Source organism: Clupea harengus, chromosome 3 (genome assembly GCF_900700415.2).
Source record: "Clupea harengus chromosome 3, Ch_v2.0.2, whole genome shotgun sequence".
Classification (NCBI taxonomy): Eukaryota; Metazoa; Chordata; class Actinopteri; order Clupeiformes; family Clupeidae; genus Clupea; species Clupea harengus.
In genome coordinates this window covers 32,228,472-32,249,428 of record NC_045154.1, presented here as the reverse complement: position 1 = coordinate 32,249,428, position 20,957 = coordinate 32,228,472, and the positions used below count along the sequence as shown (strand labels likewise).

Below are 20,957 nucleotides of genomic sequence, written 5' to 3'. Positions count from 1 at the left end.
TGCGCTAGCTTCCTCTTATAGCTAACACATGGGTCTAGTTGAGAATACTGCGCTAGCTTCCTCTTATAGCTAACACACGGGTCTAGTTGAGAATACTGCGCTAGCTTCCTCTTATAGCTAACACACAGGTCTAGTTGTTGTGTGAGGTGGTGCCATAAAGCATTACGTAGATCTCGTGAGAGGTCTCGCACCCTGTATCCCAAAGTTACACAGATGCCATTCTCCATATTACAAGGCAGTGTACCACCAAAATGATTTTAAGCTACTATTTTAAGGGCAAGTTGTTGCATAATGTTACTTTAAATGGCCTAATTAGGCTATTGTGAGGTGCAATTAAAGTGATTTTTTTGTGCCTTTCTTTACTATTGACTATTGTATCATGTAGGTGTTAGACATTCGGGTTTGGCTCTAACCTTGAGCTGAAATTAGCTACAACTCAGCAGGTGTTGGCTATGGTTGCATTCTTTTCTGGTAGAAGTAGTATAGTTTTGTGTCCTCTTCATATCTAGTAAAACAAGAAGATTGGTTGAATTTGTTCCTTTTAAGGATAAAGCACACAACATAATTATCTGTTACTCTGACGATTCAAGAGATAAGGTTCCTCAGAACGCACCCTTTCAGTTGGATTTCCTTCTCTGGCCTTCCCCACCTATACTTCCTGCTCTGTACCCTCTTGACTATAACTAACCTCTTGATGAATAGCTTAGGCTATCTTTGGTCCTTTATTTTGTGTCTGATTACTGGGTGCCAAAATGATGCCCATGAACTGCAACAGTATAAAATAAATAGACTTGTGTTGGTAAAATTCACCCACAGACCTAGCAATCAGTACAGTATACTCTCCAAAGATCTGTGGTGTTTTTGTGATGAGCGATACCCCTAACACACGGAACTGAGCATCTCTCACGGTAACACACGGAACTGAGCATCTCACACGGTAACACACGGAACTGAGCATCTCACACGGTAACACACGGAACTGAACATCTCTCGATGTTATACGATATGGAAACTGAAGAGCAAAGCTCAAACTACAGTACCAGTCAAAAGTTTGGACACACCTTCTCATTTTTTGTAAGTGTTTTCTTTACTTTTATTATTTTCTACATTGTAGATTAATACTGAAGACATTTAAACCACAAAAAATGAGAAGGTGTGTCCAAACTTTTGACTGGTACTGTATCAGCTACATATGGAGCTTTCCATTACTTTTATTCTTTTTTTCTTACTTCATTTTCTGAAGCCTTTAGAAGCCACTTTCACATAGGGGAAAGTCCAATTACTCCATAACATTTGACATCCATCTATAAATCCACAAGTGTGTCATGTTCCAGTAGATGGCACCTCACCCTTTTTATTGGAGCAAAAGAGATTGCCTCTTTCAGAAAAAAGAGGGGGAGGCATGTGGTAAGACTGAACCCATCTTGTTTGCGTCGATGTAATTCCTCAGGTTACAGATTGGCGTAATCGCTACCATATGGCAACAGTCCGATTCCTCCCCTTCTCTTCATTAGGCCAGTTTGTGCAAGACTGTTGCAATATTAGCAAAAGGATATGGAAACGGCAAATACAACGGCAGAAGCAGAAGAAAAACCTAGACCGGAAAGGTAGCGTAATATCACAAGATTTTACACAAATATGACTGCGTAGTTTTATTTATTGTGACATCGGAGATGAACGCGAACATAACCAAAGAATAAAAAAAAAAATCAATTTTGCTGAAATACAGCTTGTGTTTTCAGGCCATATACATGTGTAATCTATTAAAATGTTGTTGGCGACATGCTTAATATACATTGGACAGTGTAATTTATTACAAGCTAGCTGAGTTAGGTTTCCAAGGTTGCAAACTTTCAAGGCTTATTGGTGTGAGATTGACGAAGACTGATCAAACTTTTTGATGTGAGATGAATTTATTTGTGTCTGATTACTGGGTGCCAAAATGATGCCCATGAACTGCAACAGTATGAAATAAATAGACTTGTGTTGGTAAGATTCACCCACAGACCTAGCAATCAGTACAGTATACTCTCCAAAGATCTGTGGTGTTTTTGTGATGAGCGATACCCCTAACACACGGAACTGAGCATCTCTCACGGTAACACACGGAACTGAGCATCTCACACGGTAACACACGGAACTGAGCATCTCACACGGTAACACACGGAACTGAACATCTCTCGATGTTATACGATATGGAAACTGAAGAGCAAAGCTCAAACTACAGTACCAGTCAAAAGTTTGGACACACCTTCTCATTTTTTGTAAGTGTTTTCTTTACTTTTATTATTTTCTACATTGTAGATTAATACTGAAGACATTTAAACCACAAAAAATGAGAAGGTGTGTCCAAACTTTTGACTGGTACTGTATCAGCTACATATGGAGCTTTCCATTACTTTTATTCTTTTTTTCTTACTTCATTTTCTGAAGCCTTTAGAAGCCACTTTCACATAGGGGAAAGTCCAATTACTCCATAACATTTGACATCCATCTATAAATCCACAAGTGTGTCATGTTCCAGTAGATGGCACCTCACCCTTTTTATTGGAGCAAAAGAGATTGCCTCTTTCAGAAAAAAGAGGGGGAGGCATGTGGTAAGACTGAACCCATCTTGTTTGCGTCGATGTAATTCCTCAGGTTACAGATTGGCGTAATCGCTACCATATGGCAACAGTCCGATTCCTCCCCTTCTCTTCATTAGGCCAGTTTGTGCAAGACTGTTGCAATATTAGCAAAAGGATATGGAAACGGCAAATACAACGGCAGAAGCAGAAGAAAAACCTAGACCGGAAAGGTAGAGTAATATCACAAGATTTTACACAAATATGACTGCGTAGTTTTATTTATTGTGACATCGGAGATGAACGCGAACATAACCAAAGAATAAAAAAAAAAATCAATTTTGCTGAAATACAGCTTGTGTTTTCAGGCCATATACATGTGTAATCTATTAAAATGTTGTTGGCGACATGCTTAATATACATTGGACAGTGTAATTTATTACAAGCTAGCTGAGTTAGGTTTCCAAGGTTGCAAACTTTCAAGGCTTATTGGTGTGAGATTGACGAAGACTGATCAAACTTTTTGATGTGAGATGAATTTATTTGTGTCTGATTACTGGGTGCCAAAATGATGCCCATGAACTGCAACAGTATGAAATAAATAGACTTGTGTTGGTAAGATTCACCCACAGACCTAGCAATCAGTACAGTATACTCTCCAAAGATCTGTGGTGTTTTTGTGATGAGCGATACCCCTAACACACGGAACTGAGCATCTCTCGATGTTATACGATATGGAAACTGTAGAGCAAAGCTCAAAGGCACAGCTACTTATGGAGCTTTCCATTACTTTATTATTTCTTACTTCATTTTCTGAAGCCTTTAGATACAAGCTACTTTCACACAGGGGAAAAATCAGTCAAGTGGCCTTTGGTCTCCAGCTTACTCCATAACATTTTATATCCATCTATAAAACAACAAGTACGTCATGTTCCAGTAGATGGTAACCTGCTGGTAAAGCAGGTGTAGGCCACTTTCTAACTCTACTCATAGACCCTCGAGTTCTTCTGAAGGGACTATAACAGATTATATTGGCAAAGAGACATGCCAGAAGCCAAACTCTGAGCCATGTTTTGGATGCATACAAACTCCATGATTATTATTATTAGGGGTCCAAGCATCGAACCTGCAGGAACCCTTTTGCTTTTATTCTGATCATTATTTTCCGAGTAGCAAAAACTGTAAGTCTTAGAAACACCAAAATAGGCTGGTGGATTGCAAATTTCACCCAGTACTCGGGCACATAAAATGACACACATTGACGTCAAGGTGGCGATGTAATAATCAAGTTTACAGTTTCCCAATTATCTCAAAAACATCTCAAGATATGCTCATCTCTTTGTCATCTCGTCAGAAACAACTGGGCCAATCGCTCCAAGGATTATCTTCAGACATCACAGATCTTAAGGTATTAAAGACATTTCAATATGTCAATCTGTTTCGATTTTACGATCCAAACAATTTTTTTTACCAAAATCCAAAAGTCTAAGTACACTAGATGTCTCACATTTGAAGGATGCTTGTCTAATTTTAACTAAACCTTACATATTTGGTCTTTACGGAATTCTATAAATGATTCCCATGTTTGGTACAAATAGATCACTAGGAGACTAACTAAAAATGACAAATTTTCAGATAGTTCTAAGTTCAAATTTGGTACAATGGTTCTAACTTTTCTCTAAATATTGCTTTGATAACGTAATCAATATGGCTGCAGCCAATGAAATTTCAGCAGATTGTAATTTCCACTGTGAAGGTTCAATCGACATTTAAAATTGGGTTGTATGTAGTTTGTTTGGATCCCAATCATTGCCACTCCGGCCATATTTATTATTACTTTTTAAGTGTCATGCCAATGCCGTAATTGGAATTGTTTTATTTAGCCGTACTCCCAGTGAAAAAAAGTTCTGCAATTTAGTAATTTTCCAGGAAGCCCATGTTTCGTAAATGGTGAAAAAAAAGTCAAATTCTCAAGCCATTGACCGGTTTATTTTAGGATAAAGAAAACTTCCCTGCTGCCAGCAGACCTCCCTGTCCCCCACACTAACACCCTCAGCACTCTCCCTAACTTTGCAGAGATCTCTTTGCCATAAAAGGCATTGCTGCCTAAAGACCTGGCCAGAGGGCCGTGAGCTCTGACTAAAACCATCCATGTCTGTGGATTTAACAGACAGCCACAAGGGGGAAAAAATGAAAGAGATTGTAATGTTTTTTGGGAAGTGAACATTGGGCGCTCCAGAGGGGAATTCTGCTGCCAAGTATGTGTTTATTGGAGCTGGCAGTATTGTAGAAAACAGAGTTGGTTACCGGGCTTGGTGAGAATCGCAGTGACTTAGCATATCTGCTGCAGTACACAGTCTTGACCTCGAGCTCTATTACATGTCGGAGGATGATTCTGCATAACTCTGGTCACACTTTTGCTGACTGCACTCAGCCACCATTTGCTCCCATTGATCCTGATGAAATGCACTGTTATGTGGCATCCTGCAAACAGCTGCTCCTGAATCTCTTTGTTTTAGTTCATTCAGATTCTCAGTCGTGCTCCTGCAGACTAACGGCTTTGTCCCCTCAGCTGTGCTGGGCAGTCAGCATTTGGCAGTTCTGACATACACACACACACACACACACACACACACACACACACACACACACACACACACACACACACTTGGTATCTCTCTCTCGCTCTGTCTGTGGGGCTACAGCTTCTCTTTCATGGTTCCACCAGCTGGGCCTGACAGCTGTCACACTTTTCCTTTCACACAAGGAAACCACAGGGTCAAGGTGCTGTTCCCTGTCCTGCCCTGCCCTCTCCTCTCCTCTCTTCTCCTCTCCTCTCTTCTCCTATCCTCCTATCCTCTCCTCACCTTCCTAAAGATCTCATCTCTTCACTGCCACAGCCCAACTTGGCTATACAGTTCTGTTGTATTAGTGATAAGACGAGGAACATAATTAAGCCTATATGTGTTTGGTGTGAACAACTAATCACCGTAGGCTTCCATACTGTTGTTTTACGTCATGTAAATCATTTCCATGGACCTGAGAGTTGCCTATGGTGATTAGTTGCGTGCTTTTTTTTGGTCTCTGCAGAGTTCTTGGCCTTGCCAGTTTCCAGCGTGAAAGATGAAACATTAGGGCAGGTCACAGTGGAGCAGCTCTTTGTGCTGTTGGCTGCCGCTAAGAGTGTTTATGGCCTTTTGGGTGTGAAGATAAGGCTGCTTCCTGACGTTGGGAGCCGGCGGGAATGGAGGGACGGGGGTGGAGAGGGAAGAGAAGTGAGCCAAGAAAGTGAGGGGATTAGGGGTGGGGTGGTGTGGTGTGGTGTGGTGTGGTGTGGTGTGGTGTATGTGTGAAGGGGCTGGTATTGTATGGACAGTAAGGGTGTGGAGAGAAGAAGTAAGCAGAGGAGATTGCAGCGGAAATGAGATTCTTGATTCATTACACAATAAACCCCCTTGGGAGCAAACAAAGTCCGTTGTCCTCAGGCGAACCCTGTAACCTCTGTGGGCAGACCTCATCCAAATCTGTTGGCACAGCACTTTTCTCAACTCCCCTTTCTGGCACAGCTGAAGAAGAGCAGCTGAAACCCAGGCACAGAAAGATAACATTGTCCACCAGGAGCACAGGAGCATGGATGCTTCAGCTCCGCTCGGCTCCATATGCCTTTGCCACTGTCCATGAAGTCATTACCCCCCTCTGCCCCTGCCCCTGCCCCTGCCCCTGCCCCTGCCCCTGCCCCTGCCCCTGCCTCTGCCCCTGCCCCTGCCCCTGCCCCTGCCCCTGCCACTACACAGGGGTAAGAGGAACTGTAAGGTTTATGACTCAACAGATATTCACAACACCGCCACCGCCGCTGACCCTCTGAGACGTGTTGAATGTAGCACTGGAAGCTGAAAAGCTGTTTTAACACCGTGGTCATAAATGCCGTAGACTGGGGCCTAGCGTGTAAAATGACGCCTCCTTTGTGTGTGTGGAGGTGCCCACAATCGGGTGCTGCGTTCCTGGGCTCCGACTTTAATCCTTTGCTCCCCTCTTTCAGGAAGTCGAAGACAAAGCCCAATGGCAAGAAGCCACCCGCGGAGGAGAAGAAGCACTACCTGGAGCCGGAGTACACGAAGGTGCGGGTGGTGGACTTCGACCTGAAGGAGTTGGTGGTGTTGCCCCCGGAGATCGACCTCAACGAATGGCTCGCCAGCAACAGTAAGATCAACATCCAGTGTATTTGTTTTGGTGTTTGACCACGGCCAGACCAGCCGCAGGGCCTGTGGTTAGTTTAGATGATTCAAAACAAAGTAGTTGAGTTTTTGAGGGTCTAGGCAGTTTCATGATTTGTAAAAAAGAAATTATGATCTAGTTAAGAACCATAAATTGGCCAAGATGAATGGTCTATGTGGCGAAGAAATCCATGAACGGGATGGATCCGTTCAAAGCATATCTGTTGTTTTGTCTGTCACATTATTGGTGAAAAATGAAGAATGGATGTTATGTTCATCTCTTTCTTACCCTCCCTTCCTCCTCTCATCTCTGCTTTCTTCTGTCCATCTTCACAGCAACAACCTTCTTCAATCTCATCAACCTGCAGTACAGTACAATCTCAGAGTTCTGCACTGGGGACACGTGTCAGGCCATGACGGCTGCATGCAATACGTGAGTATCATGGTCTCTTGCCTACCACACTCTGTCTGTGTTTACCTGTTTGCGACCCCACCCCCACCCCCACCCCCATGCTGAGTGGCCAGTGTAGGGCCCCCTTAAATTGCTCCCTCGCTGGTTGACTAGTTGACGTTGTGTGCCACAGAGACAATGGCGTCTTTCTTCTCTGCGGGAGATAAGACGCCTGGAGCGACAGAGGCATCTGGGTCAATTCCCCTTGCAAATGTAACCTGGAGTGTACCGCACTGTATTCCACTGACACACATTCTGCTGGTGTGCTTTGTATCGCATCGTTGCTCTTGTGTTCACTGTAAACACAGTGCTTCTTCCCTGTTATTTGTGGTGCGATCGCAGTGAGGAGAGACAAAAGGTTTGAAGTGATTGATGCCCGCTTGAGGGCAAAAAAAATTTAAAAAAGGCAATGTATGTGAAGAGAAATTCTGTGGAAAAACTGATTACATACTTGACCTCATTTGTGTCTTCAAAATGGCCAAACATGCAATCACGCCATTCAGCTTGAGACGGGTCGCTCTAAAACAATTTTCTCAACTAGTTCACCCGGTTTGAGGAAGTTGTTGATGTGTATTTAGGCTTTTTATTTTCTCAAGGTTTGAGTCTTGTAGTTTGACCTTGAAAAACCTGATCATCTGCCGTACACTCCAGTCTTGACAAACACTCATCGTGTCAGTCAGCGTGATGGTGACTCACACAGAGTAGGCAAACAATTGGTTAAAAAACACTTAGCAGGAACTCATAGGTTTATTCTCATTTGCTAAATAGTCACCTGTTTGCTCCTGCTGATTCCTGTAATTTCACATTCCGGTGTGGTGATTGTGGTCTTCATTTGTTGGAACCTCACATAGACTGAGCTACCCTACTATACTCATATTGCAGTTTGAAGCTTGAGAAGTTGTGTATCTCTGATGGCGTGATGACTGATGATTTCTCTGAAGACTGAGAAAGCACTTATCTCTAGATAAAATGGGGAAATGGATATTTCTCACTTCATTTCACCCCCTGATGAAATGGTTAATCTGACTTCTCATTACAAAGATTTTCCCCACCGGTCACTTGATTTCTGGTCCAAGTTAGAATGTGGCTCCACTGTCAGGTCTCGTGTTGTGTAACAGTTTGTGTTAACAGCGGTCAGTGGGTCTCCCGCTGCCGGGCCGGTTATGCATACGGTCTACATTCCAGAGGATTTGTGGTGTCTATAGCCCTGCGGGCGGTCCCAGGCCCAAGGTCCCAGAAACAAACGCTCTCCCCTGCGTCATAAAGGATAAATGCTGACCTAAAGAGGTCAACACGTCCTGGAGCGCCAACGCACTTGCCTGACAACTGAAATTAGGTTTTGAGAAAGAGGCAAGGTTTCCGGGTGCACCGATAAAATATGTAGTAAAAATGTAATAGTTATGGAACAGGTAAATCAGACTTCATTAGCCTTTTTGACCTAATGGGAACTATCTGTGCCTTTCAGAATACTCTTATGGCAAGATGAAAAGGGTAAGAAGATTAAATGCACAGCTCCTCAGTACGTCGACTTCGTCATGAGTTCGGTTCAAAAAATTGTGACCGATGAAGACATCTTCCCTACAAAATACGGTGAGTTGATATGCCCCCTACAGTTCTCTCAGTAGTATAGGATGTATCCTGCTTGTCTTAAGTTTGAATGAATGGGCATACCACATAGCACTGGCGCCCCCTAGTGTGCAATGATGGGAAGTACGTGTTTTAACTGTAGAGGTCACCCTTGTCCTGAGAACCTTTTCATACAGGCATTAGCTGAACACTTATGTTCCAGATGTGGAAAAACCCCTGGGCAAGCATGTTTATATGTAGGGGAATGTTTAATCTTAAACAAATATTGAGAATAACAACTTTAAGCAAATGTTTACCTAATTGCTCAGAACCAATAGTATTGCTGTGTACCCTTTCATGTCTTGTGCTATTACTCTTGATGCCTTCCGATACAGCAATCCTGTGAGGGTCATCTTTGTACTCCTTTTGTTAGTGTTGTGGGGAGAAGTAAATGTCCTCTCGAAACCTGACACTTTGTCTGTCTCTCGCTCTCTTTCTCCTGTAGGTAAGGAGTTCCCAAACACGTTTGAAACACTAGTGAAGAAGATCTGCCGGTTCCTGTTCCACGTGCTGGCACACATCTACTGGGCGCACTTTAAGGAGACCGTGGCTCTGGATCTGCAGGGTCACTTGAACACTCTCTACGCACATTTCATCGTCTTTATCCGGGTGTTTAACCTGGTCGACCCCAAGGAGATCTGCATAATGGACGACCTGTCGGAGGTCCTGTGCAACCCCCCGCCCCCCTCCCCCACCGCACAGAATCACGTGACGGAGAGATGAGTGCTCCCGGGGTGTGACGTTACCCCAGCTAGAAGCAGGACGAGACGAGAGCCTTGAACCCACCCCCCCATACATCCCAACCCCATCGCACCCCAGCCCAAGGCCTGGATGCCTTTAAGGGGCTAAGAGACCTCACACACATGCATACACAAACTCACACGCACTCACTCCCTGATCATTCTTCCATTGGAGTGGTCAGAGGTGTGGGTGTGGGGTGGGTGGGGGGATGGGGATGGGGAGGAGGTATAGCTGATGGGGAGACTGGTTTGCCCCATCCCACCCCTCACCATTGCAGTAGACAAACTAGGAGAGGTGTGTATTGTGTTTTTATTGTTTTGCTTTTATTTGTTGGAATTTTTTTGTTGTGGTTTTTAAGATTTTATTTTACACATGGAGGCTATTTTGTTTAATATGTTTTTTTTTGCTGGGGGGTGGGGGTGGGGGTGGGGGTCGTGTTCCCCTCCCCTCTTCACTGGCTTAACATAACTGTAGTGGCGCTGTTTCACTGTTTTACTGAAGATGGTGTGCACAGCCTAAACTTGTAATAGCCACTAGCTCCCCCTTGTGGTGGGAGTACTTTAGGGAGCAGGTGCTTCTCCCGTCCATCCAGTGGCCCAGCCTAGAAGCATGGAGCGCTGATGTCTAACGCGCGTTATATAATTTAAACTGTCTGATGCCTGGGATGATCAAAGCGTTCTTTACTCAGGACCTAAAAGAACATGTCACTGCTGCCAGAGAGAGAATGGTGTCTCTCTCTCTTTCTGTCTCTCTCTCTCTCTTTCTCTGTCTATTACATTCTACAACGCTCTCAGTACCTTAATCTGCATTCTCATTGTATAGTGCTACATTTAAAAGCCTACCTGACAGTCTCTATGTAAAACTCTTCACATACTCAGTATTGGGTGTACACACCCAGGCCAAGAGACAGGCTGAGGGGAACACGCAGCAACAACAAGGTCATAGAGAATATCATACCCATGCGTATTTAATCGGTGCAGTCACCTTACGGGGGCCTTTCCCCCACCTGGTGGTCAGTGATGCACGAGCAGGACGGGAGGTTTTGCTGGGGTGTGTGTGTGTGTGTGTGTGTGTGAGTGTGTGTGTGTGTGTGTGTGTGTATGGGGGGGTGGGGGGTGGCTATATCTTTTCTGGGGGCTTGCTGGGACAAGGACATGTCTGATGTCTGCTTGCCCACTAAGGTAGACGTGCGCTAGAGACGGAGGCCCGAGCGTCACTGGGTGGCGATCAACGTGCTGATTTGCGTCGTACCGAGGATCCCAAATGCCTCCAATGTAACAGCCCTTTTCTCTTTTTTTGTTTTCTGTTCATTTACCTGTTTTAAATGCTTTTTTAAATATCAAGAGAGGTCATGATAATGGCACCGTATGAGCATGTAAGATGCACATGTCATTGCAAGTTGGTTGTGTCAGAACTTTGCCTCTGTCAAAAGGGGGATTGGATTTATATTTTATTTATTTTGGTCTTCTTATTTGCAGGGTTCTTCAGTTCTGGCTTTCCTTTTATCTATTTTAATTATTATCTTAAGTTAAAAGCAATTTAATATTTTAAGTTCTGCAAATTATAATCTAATAAAAGACAAAAATGCCACTCTTGAGTCCTGCAGCATTTTTCTCTGTCACCCTATTCATTCACAAAAGTCTCTGAGCCCTTTGCTGACACTTTCACACCCTCCCTCAGGACAATCTCTCTCTCTAACCAGAAATGCTTACATTCTAACCTATGTCCAAATAAAAGCACAATTACAACTAGATATAAGATGCATTGAATTATTGACTAAGGTATATCATTATTTCCTCATTATTAACTCTGAACCTTAAATTCTGATTCCTTCAACATGTCTTGGACTGTACACACTATACTTTGGCTATACAGTGATTCTGTGCACATGTGCAAGCTCATGACACTTTCATCATGAGCCCAGATATGGTGTTGAAGTTACAGCGCACACACACACACACAAAAGAAAAGAAACCTGGTCAGATCTCTGTCCCTATGATGTTTCACTGACATTGCTCTCGAAAGGGCATGAAGAGCTGGTGTCCGACTCCACAAGTAAAAACCCCACAAAGGAAACAGGTCATGTTCATTCACCTTTTAATACACCCACCCACTGCTTGAAATATAAATTATAATAACTATAATAAAGGCAATCCAGCATTGAGGGCTCATGGAGGTCTGCTACTTGTCATGTACCCATGGCATTGCATATTTGTATGTGCTTAAAGACCTTTAGCGCACCCTGAGAAGTGGAGACATGCAGTCAGTTCAACTTTGGGAAACATTCCGAGGAAGGGTTCAAGAAAAACATCTCTGTAGTGCATTCAAGGTATGCTGAACACGCGTGTGTAAACGGTAATATAAAATAGATATTACATAATACAAGGGTTTTTCATAAGTACACCTTACATTTCCGCCCGAGTGCTCATACTGTGGCTCGAGGCCTGTGTCTTCTCCTGTTCTTGGCTAATGCTGGGCTGTTTGACACGTCTCCTCCTAACAGTGCCCTTGGAGTGAGTGGACTCTAGAAGTTTGAGCAGCGCCATACCGCCGCTCTCCTCAAGCTTTCTCGCACTGCAGACTGGAGTAGGCACTTTCGCCGTGTTCCCAAATTTAGAGTAGTCCACCGCATAAATCCCGTCCTCCTCGCTCACTGTGGACACAAAGCGTTGTCCCCACAAAATCTCGTCTGACAGGTAAGACGTCCGGGCCTGGGTCGTAATGCCCGTGGTTTCCACAACGCCCTCCAGCACGACTATTATCTCTATGTCCTCATTTTGTAAGTTTTCCGCTGACAGTTCGTACAAAGGACTGTCTTTGTCAATGATGTGACAGATTATGAGTGGGGACACCAGGAAGATTCCATTCGCTCCAACAGGGTTATCTATCTGGATCTCTATCTGGTCCAGAGGAACAATCTCTCCCTCCTTGGTGGTGGTCTTCCTCACCACCTGCATTCTTACGGTGGCGCTGATGATCATGCTCTTGCGTAGGTCCCCAAGACGAATCATGAAGCACAGTTTCCCGTTACGAGGACAGATCACTGCATGTTTGCTGAAGATCAACGTCTCGGCACGTCTCTTGGCTTGGGCTGTTTTCATGAAGATGCAACCAAGCATGATGGCGTTGATAACCAGTCCTACGATATTCTGAACCAGTAGTATGATGATGGCTGACACACATTCTTCGGTGACCATTCGCCCACCGAAACCGATGGTCACCTGTACCTCTATGGAGAACAGGAAGGCTGAGGAGAAGGAATGAATGTCGGTCACGCACGGGATAAAGTCTTCCTTTTGCTGGTCAAGGTCTCCGTGCGCGAACGCTATAAGCCACCAGATCATGCCAAACAAAAACCAACTGCACAGAAAGGACATGGTAAATATAATGAGCGTATAGAGCCATTTTAAATCGACCAATGTTGTAAAGACGTCCTGCAGAAAGCGTCCTTGTTCGCGAATATTCGTGTGGGCTACGTTACAAGTCCCGTTCTTGGCGACAAAGCGAGCCTTTCTCTGTACCGCTTTGAATTGCGGCTGGCGCACATCTTCCGCTAAACGAGTTAGCAAAAAATCATCGGGAATAAGACCTTTTCTTGACAACATTGCTCTTCCATGCTATGGTACCAGCAACTCATCAGCTTTGGTCCGCGCAACGCGCAGAATCGTCAAACAGAATCGGTCTCCTTCCTCAGACGCCCACCCAATGTTATCATCTGTTCTCCCAAACCATGGGCGCTTCTCACGCCCCCTAATCCGGCGCTGTGACCGCCGAGCGTAGAATCCACTTTCGGCGCCCCAGCTGCCTACGCCAATCACTTTGAAATTCGATCCTTTGTCCCTGGCCGGGTCACTGTCATTCGCCGAACAAGGCATTCCATTCACTTTAAGTCACGCGTATGCCGCTAATAAAACAAAGATGCTTATAGTTGTATATATTCTTGGTGTAGTTGTATATATTCGTAGAGTTGTGTTCGGAGAGGGAGCAGTGCTCTGTCCAATGGCGTGGAGAAAGGGCATTCTCCTCGTATCGAGATAAGACAAACAAGCTCAGCTTTCAAACTCAGGCATCATACCTGCGCATGTCAAAATATGTGACTGACCATGTACATTTCCCAACACCGCAAGTGTTACAGTCTAACACTTGTACAATCCTACAAAATGCATTTGTAGTCTAGTCTAAAGACAGAATAGGAAACTTGAATACCTCAGACAGTTTACTTTGAGTTGCCCTTTAATGCGTTTGTGGTGCCTAAAATCTAAAGTTGGTCCTCCAAATATTTATCATTCTTTTCTGTGTACAGTTGACATTGCCCCCTCTGTAGTTGTGATCCTGGCAGTATCCCAGCTTTATCAACCTCTATGTCGTTTCCACATGCATGGTATACAGCTGTTGTTAACATTGTTGTCCACTACAATTGCACCACTGAATAGACTATGTTCAAACATTGTGTAATCATAGTGTAAGTGAAATTGATGTGTTTTTGCCAAGATAAGCCTACATTATGGATAAGGTGACCTCATCGAAGATCTGTCAACCATGTACTTGTGTGTACTAGATATATTTCATCACCTCCCACTGAGAGTATTTCAGGGTTACTCAACGATGTTATTCAACAGACAGTAGGCTACTCATTCTTTAAAAATATATGTTTAAAATGAAAATTACTCCTTTTTATTAATAAAGAATTAATATCTTATTTACAAATATATGATGCAAGATATATAAAAAAAAAAGTCCATGATACAATTGCACTTTGAGGGTCCTTGATTCAGTCTTTTTTGTCCTTTTAGTTATTTGTCTGCCTTGACAAACGAGGCAAAAACACTGTCCTCCCGCTCCAGCAGGACCTCTGGCTTGTCATACTCCAGGATGATCCCTCGCTTCATGACAATGACCAGGTCAGCGTTCAAGATGGTGTGGACACGATGCTGCACGGGAAACATCAAAGAGACACAAAATGAAAAGTAAACGTCTGTTTGGTCAAAAACACATCCGGTTCCTGTATGATGTGCTCATAAAAAACACTTCAAACAAGAATGTACTGGATATGCATCCAAATGCAGTTGTTTAGTAAAACAGTGAAGTTCAACTAAAACTGTATCCGAGCAGGTTCTTGAGAGTTAGTGTCTGGGAAAAGACTCATAGTATTAGGACAATGTTAACAGACTGTGCAATGGTTATGTCTCTATTAGCAAGTGGAACATCAAAGCCAAATGACATTTGTTCATGAGTGGATGATGTTGAGCGAACAGTGCAGACTGATAAGCCGGCGTGGGTTTGATACCCACACAGTGTTTATTAGATACCCACCGCTATGGTTACCACTGTCCTATCAGAGAAAGCCGTCATCACCACTTTCTGCAGAATGCTCTCCTGCAGCCAAAAACAAAACAAAGACATGGCTTAGAACCACAAAGCTACGTATATGACGGGAATCATTAAAATCACAAATCAGTAATCAAATCCACCGGAAAAGCTTGAACACTGCTGTTACATTCTCAGTACTGATGCATTAGGAGATCTGGCAGATATCTAAAGGTTCACTCTGTGGAATTTCAGATGAACAACATGTATATGTGTGTAACCTACTATATTTTATAAGCACGCTTGGACCTGAACCCTAAAAATATATCTTTGCCGTTCGTAAGCTGCTGGAGAAGCACTCATTTCTGTATTTGTATTTGTTCTTCCCAGTTGTGTTATTCCTCCTGTGGGGCTGGGGCATTAGATCCTGCCCCCACGCTTCACTGGTCCAGAACGATGATGTGTAGTCCTTCTTTGTGACAGGCCACGCTGTACTACGCGTGTGTGCTGTGTCTGAGCATTGCATGAATGGAGTGCTCTCCAGCCAGGGGGCTTCTGACTGGCTTACTTTAGCCATGTCTATGAAAGCACAGCTGACTTACTGTAGCCATGTCTATGGAGGCATAGCTTACTTACTGTAGCCATGTCTATGGAGGTGTATACCTTAGAGATGTCTATGGAGGCGTAGTTGACTTACCGTAGCCATGTCTATGGAGGCAGTGGCCTCGTCCATGATGAGGATGCTACTCTTCCGTACAAATGCTCGGGCCAGGCAGAAGAGCTGCCTCTGGCCCTGACTGAAGTTCTCCCCACCCTCCGTCACCATCGCATCTGAAACACACACACACACACACACACACACACACACACACACACACACACAATCATCAGACACATGAGATAGACTTCTCAAAGCTCATTCATCAAATCAGCTACGTCCATATTAGTCTGTCTGTCTGTCTGTCTGTCTGTCTGTCTGTAAAACTCTTGTCTATCTGTTTCGCTGTCTATCCATCCATCATGTTGTTATCTTCTGGGTCCTCTAGAATTCCCAAATGCCAAGGGCAGTCATACTCTCCATTTGGCACTGACCTCAGAAACATTAAGTAGTTATTCCATTTGAGCAGGCAAGGGAGTTACATAAGTTAGAATGACAGTATGAATACATCATGACACTACTGGCTTCACTGACTGTACTTCAGCACGAGACACGAGTCTCAGAGATGTTACAGAATGGTGGTGGAGGGATCCTGAATCCTGAAAGTAAATAACCCAACTACTGGCATTGCTAGACATTACTCAATTCTTGAATGCCTGCTGCGTGTATGAAATGTGCTATACAATATGTTATATGAACTTGCCTTGCTTAGATAGCTAACTTGTTTATCTCCAATAACTACAGCCAGGTACTACCTCTTTCAATCCCGTCTCTCCTTACTGCTTCCCTGTGTCTGCTACGTCCATATAATTTTCTGATGTCCATATGTAGCAGTCAATTAAGTTTGAGTCGAATCGAATTGAAAATAAGATCATGTATTATTTAAAAATCCCAGTTAAAGGGGTCTAGCGATGCCTATGGACCCAAGACCCTTGTTTGATTGACCTGCTTAGGGTGGGAAATGGAATTAAATCCACAAAGGCAGTAAAACGAGTCATGATTTGTCCTTTGTGGAGTATATTGAAATGACAGGTTGTTAGTCAGACCCAACTGAATTGTGCCTAATGCCTTCTGAAAACAGTACAGAATAAGTGCCTGAAAAGGGCCCTCCTGGTTGTATTTGCTTACCTAGTCCTCCAGGCAAGGTTTTCACAACAGACTTGAGCTGGGCGATCTCCAGGGCTTCCCACAGCATGCTGTCGGATGCCTTATTCTCTGGGTCCAGGTTAAACCTACACAGTAAGGAACCATGAGAAGCTGACAGTGAAGATGCGTTTCCCTTTTTCACCACTAGTTATATCTGGCATTAGGCCAAACCTTTAATTCACTTCCATTCCTAGTGACTGAAGATGCTGTTTCAACAGCCCAATCAGTCTTTGACAATTTTGAATTCAAGTTTACAATACATTTGTATTGTATGCTTCTTAAAGCTCATACTAAGACAGTAGCCACCAGTGGCACTCCAGATCCCCAGGACATATCAATAGTAACCATGTAGTATAGTAACCATGGTAACCACGGCATGAATGGTTCCGCTGAGCAACCTTGAGTTTGTCTTGTTCTGGCTTGACGGGGAAAAATAATAGAATTGAAAAATAATAGAATTGTGCAAGTTACATTAGAAGACCTACTGTGATGTGCCAATGGTCATTGATCCATGTAGCTTTGACGGACTACTACCACTAAAGCTGAAAGTATATACGGTAGGTGGTCTTTGTTCTGTGTAGTTTTCTGTCCACAAAAGAAGGCGAGTGATGTTGTTGTGAGGGGCTGTTCAGGCCCCTCAGGTCAGAGGACATTGTGAAGTGTTTAAACCATTTTTGTTCTCCTCAGAAAGAATATCAAACTGTGCCTGTGATTTTTCATTACATCAAGAGCTCTGGAATAACAAGAAGTGTCACGCCATCTGCCACGCTCCTTTGCCTCACCGTATGGTCCCGCTGAACAGGAAGGGATCCTGCAGTATTATGGAGAAGCGTGACCTCAGCGTTTGCAGAGGCAGCTGTGCGATGTCAATCCCATCTATGAAGATTCGTCCTGTGGGAGGCAGAGAAGACATCAGTCTGACGGGGATCTGCCACGGCATGGCATCAATATACATAGAACAGAGAGTGTACTGTCATGTAAACTCCAAACGGTTTTATTCTTCTCAGCGTTTAAGGTATGCATTTGTCTGACTGTGTGTGTGTGTGTGTGTGTGTGTGTGTGTGTGTGTGTGTGTGTGTGTGTGTGTGTTGTATGATCTGTTAATTGCTGAAATTACTGTCTATGAAATCATGTGCAGTTTTAATTTTTACCCTCAAATGTGTCCACCATGCGAAAGAAGGCCAGTGAAAAGGAAGACTTGCCGCTCCCAGTTCGGCCACAGATCCCAACCTACGGAGGAAGTGGCATGTGTTTAATATGATGGCACGTGTGCCCAGATAACATCCTGCTGATTCACACCCAAGATGCTTGAGCTGTAACTCAAGATGGCCAGTTAAGGTGGTGTGGGTGAACTCTAGGTATGTTCTAGAGAGGGTCTGAGAGAAAAGAGATAGTCTCTGAGAGAGAGAAAGAGAGGAGAAAGAAATGGTCTCAGTTGTAACCAGAACTGTCTAAGGTGTTCCCACTTGACTTCTTTTTTTCAACTGCCAGCGCCTTTTTTACATGCAACCCTATGGGAAAAGGAAAAAGGCGGACGCCTTTTAAACTTTTATAAAAGCACAGCGCCCGACGCCTTTTTGAGTTCAATTTTCTCAACTTTTCAGAAAAGCGCTGGGGGACGTCAAGCGCCTTTCTGACAGCTGACCAATCAGGACGAGGAGAGTAGGTATGCGTGTACCTTCCCTAGTAACCTACTACCTTAGTTAAAAAATGGCGGAGCAAACTCTGTAGATTTTTTTGCTTAGATTTTTTTGAAAGTTACAGAGAAATAGACACTGTACAATATAAAAACCCCATTATTGTAACTGAAAAATACGTCTAAGAGGATTTGCGAGGTGTCTGAGCCACCTATCTAATGTTAGCATGCTACTAGCCGTTAGCGATTAGCAATTCCTCTGTGTTTTTGCAAAGCATCTGCCCCAACTTTCTTTTCCCGACATTTACATTTATCTTGTACATAATCCATCCCCATAAACCGGAGATTTCAAGAGTACAGATGCCTATCAATATGCAGTTGCAGGATGGGTGAACGACACCAAAAGATGGCATTTGGAGACAAAAACAATATGTATGTGATCACAGGACATGTAGCTAAGTAATTCAAACAGCAATTATCAACCGTGTTATTTTAGTGGTGGTTAATTGATACAATCGTGAATAATTGCTGTGTCTTATCAAAGCTAAACTCTCCTGAGCAAGCAAGAGTGCCAATATGGGCTAACGAGTTGTAGCTAAAGCCCTTAGTAAAGGGCTAAACAGCTCGCTATCTATTAGCACTCTAGCTTGCTCAGGAGAGTTTAGCTTTGATAAGACACAGCAATTATTCACGCATTTCATGCACCCATAAACGGCGCGTTGGCTGTTCACGAACACACTCCTCCTCCTCAAACGCCAAAGCTAAAGCAAGTAATTGCATTTTATTCGCCATAGTAGCTAGCTAACAATAGTAGTTGATAACCAACGGATAATGGATAATAATGTATCGCTAGAATGTATGAATCCGGTTGTTAAGGTTACAGAATTCTCGTGCTGAAGCGCTCAAAAGGCCCTCAAAAAGCCCTCAAAAGGCGCTGAAGGCAGCATTTTTTTTCTAAATAAAGAAGTCAGGTGTGAACACGGCCTAAGGTAGCACATCTAGAGAAGGAAAAGAAGAGTTGAAGCACAGTGGTGTTGGTGTTGGTGTTGGTGTTGGTGTTGCACCTTTTGCCCGGGGCAGATATGGGCGTTGACGTTCTTGAGGACGGGCTTGAGAGTGCTGTCGTAACGCACACTCAGGTTCTGGATCTGAATCTCCCCCTGATGTGGCCATCCGTCTGGCACTTGAGACGCCGCTGCTCACGGAGAGAGAGAGAGAGAGAGAGAGAGAGAGAGAGGGAGAGAGAGGGAGAGATAGAGGGTGAGAGAGAGAGAGAGGGAGAGAGAGGGAGAGAGATAGAGAGATAGAGGGTGAGAGAGAGAGAGAGAGAGAGGGAGAGAGAGAGAGAGAGAGAGAGAGAGGGAGAGAGAGAAAGGGAGAGATAGAGAGAGAGAGAGAGAGGGAGAGAGAGGGAGAGAGATAGAGGGTGAGAGAGAGAGAGAGAGAGAGAGGGTGAGAGAGAGAGGGTGAGAGAGAGAGAGAGAGAGAGAGAGAGAGAGGGAGGAGACAGATGATGGTGAGAGAGATTGAGAGAGAAATATGGGGAGGAAAGAGAAATAAGGGAGAAATAGAGATGAGAGAGAGAGTGGTGGGAGAGGAAGAGTATCAGGGAGAGATCAAGAAAGGGACCAAAGTTAAAGGCGAGATCCAGAGTTGGTCCCCTGGGGTGACCTTTTAGGGTGACAAAACCCCATCCCCTCTCCCAAGTAAACAGCAAGTCCTGTGGCAATGATGTCACTCACACATGAGGCCCCCGTAGCTCTCCGGCTCGGTCTTGAGCAGGCCACTGATCCGCCGGACCGAGCCCATCTGGACCTCGATGTCCGCTAGGTTACGCACCATCCAGTTCAGGTAATTGGACACCTGAAACAACCACTTCTCATTTAGATGACTGAAAGAGCCATGCGTGAATCAAAACAGCTGGAGGACCTATATCTTAATTGATCACCTGAAATATTTATGACTGAGGCATTTATCTGAATAATTACTTTCCACCTATACACTAGACACCATTGCTCCTGAAAATGTCACCACTGAAGGTTACATCTGAATTTGGAATTTGTATGTTATTTTTGTGTCTGGAAACTATTATGCATGACTTGGCCATTTGATAGCTACCTATGCCAGACAGCCGTGACAATGAGGGGGTTGGGCGTAGGGTGGAGTGAGGAAAACAGAGCTACTTGCACACGTCATGTACCAGCCATTGTCTGTCTGAATTTAGTATTGTTTAAAGAACACACACACACACACACACACACACACACACAGACACACACACACACACACACACACACACACAGACACACACACACACACACAGACACACACACACACACACACACACAAACACACACACACACACACACACACAAACACACAAACACACACACACACAGACACACACACACACAGACACACACACACACACACACAGACACACACACACACACGAGAAGATCTGCTCTTACCAATAGTGCATATGTGAGGCCCAGTCCTACCAGTCCAGTGGACAGATGGTTGTCTATAGCGTTAGTGATGGAGGCCACGGCAGCAATAAGCACAATACAAGCCCCAATGTACTCCTACAAGACAAGCAAGAACTCTCTCATCC

General features: G+C 44.1%; 3 protein-coding genes across 9 annotated transcripts in view; 1 reads left to right on the top strand and 2 right to left on the bottom strand.

The window, feature by feature from the left end:
• Nucleotides 1–11,186, top strand: part of LOC105904770 (MOB kinase activator 2-like) — a 51,092-nt gene extending 39,906 nt beyond the window's left edge. For 4 of the 7 annotated variants that reach the window (XM_012832705.3, XM_012832704.3, XM_012832703.3 and 1 more), the window contains exons 2-5: nucleotides 6,604–6,764; nucleotides 7,115–7,211; nucleotides 8,695–8,819; nucleotides 9,301–11,186. In XM_012832705.3, coding sequence (XP_012688159.1) covers nucleotides 6,604–6,764; nucleotides 7,115–7,211; nucleotides 8,695–8,819; nucleotides 9,301–9,578 — 661 coding nt within the window. In that variant the 3' untranslated portion in view covers nucleotides 9,579–11,186. Of the gene's footprint in view, nucleotides 1–1,400; nucleotides 1,608–2,590; nucleotides 2,798–3,918; nucleotides 3,973–6,603; nucleotides 6,765–7,114; nucleotides 7,212–8,694; nucleotides 8,820–9,300 lie in introns of those variants that run through there. The other 3 variants (XM_031565440.2, XM_031565439.2, XM_031565441.2) reach the window with 3 other exon arrangements.
• Nucleotides 11,187–11,676: 490 nt separating this feature from the next.
• On the bottom strand, nucleotides 11,677–13,623 carry kcnj11 (potassium inwardly rectifying channel subfamily J member 11). The gene has a single exon (XM_012832700.3). The coding sequence runs from the start codon at nucleotides 13,199–13,201 to the stop codon at nucleotides 12,002–12,004; it is 1,200 nt and encodes a 399-aa protein (XP_012688154.1). The 5' UTR covers nucleotides 13,202–13,623; the 3' UTR covers nucleotides 11,677–12,001.
• A 720-nt stretch (nucleotides 13,624–14,343) lies between these two features.
• abcc8 (ATP-binding cassette, sub-family C (CFTR/MRP), member 8) overlaps nucleotides 14,344–20,957 on the bottom strand; it is a 55,427-nt gene continuing 48,813 nt past the window's right edge. The window contains exons 31-39 of the mRNA XM_031565437.2: nucleotides 20,815–20,928; nucleotides 20,086–20,206; nucleotides 19,408–19,538; nucleotides 17,859–17,937; nucleotides 17,490–17,598; nucleotides 16,690–16,793; nucleotides 15,601–15,734; nucleotides 14,910–14,972; nucleotides 14,344–14,527 (exon numbers count right to left, since the gene is read on the bottom strand). Of these exons, the coding sequence (XP_031421297.1) occupies nucleotides 14,390–14,527; nucleotides 14,910–14,972; nucleotides 15,601–15,734; nucleotides 16,690–16,793; nucleotides 17,490–17,598; nucleotides 17,859–17,937; nucleotides 19,408–19,538; nucleotides 20,086–20,206; nucleotides 20,815–20,928 (993 nt within the window). The 3' untranslated portion in view covers nucleotides 14,344–14,389. The remainder of the gene's footprint in view (nucleotides 14,528–14,909; nucleotides 14,973–15,600; nucleotides 15,735–16,689; nucleotides 16,794–17,489; nucleotides 17,599–17,858; nucleotides 17,938–19,407; nucleotides 19,539–20,085; nucleotides 20,207–20,814; nucleotides 20,929–20,957) is intronic.

What these genes read in the sequence shown, in the direction of transcription:
- kcnj11 (XM_012832700.3), bottom strand. Translation starts at nt 13,201, where the DNA reads ATGTTGTCAAGAAAAGGTCTTATTCCCGATGATTTTTTGCTAACTCGT.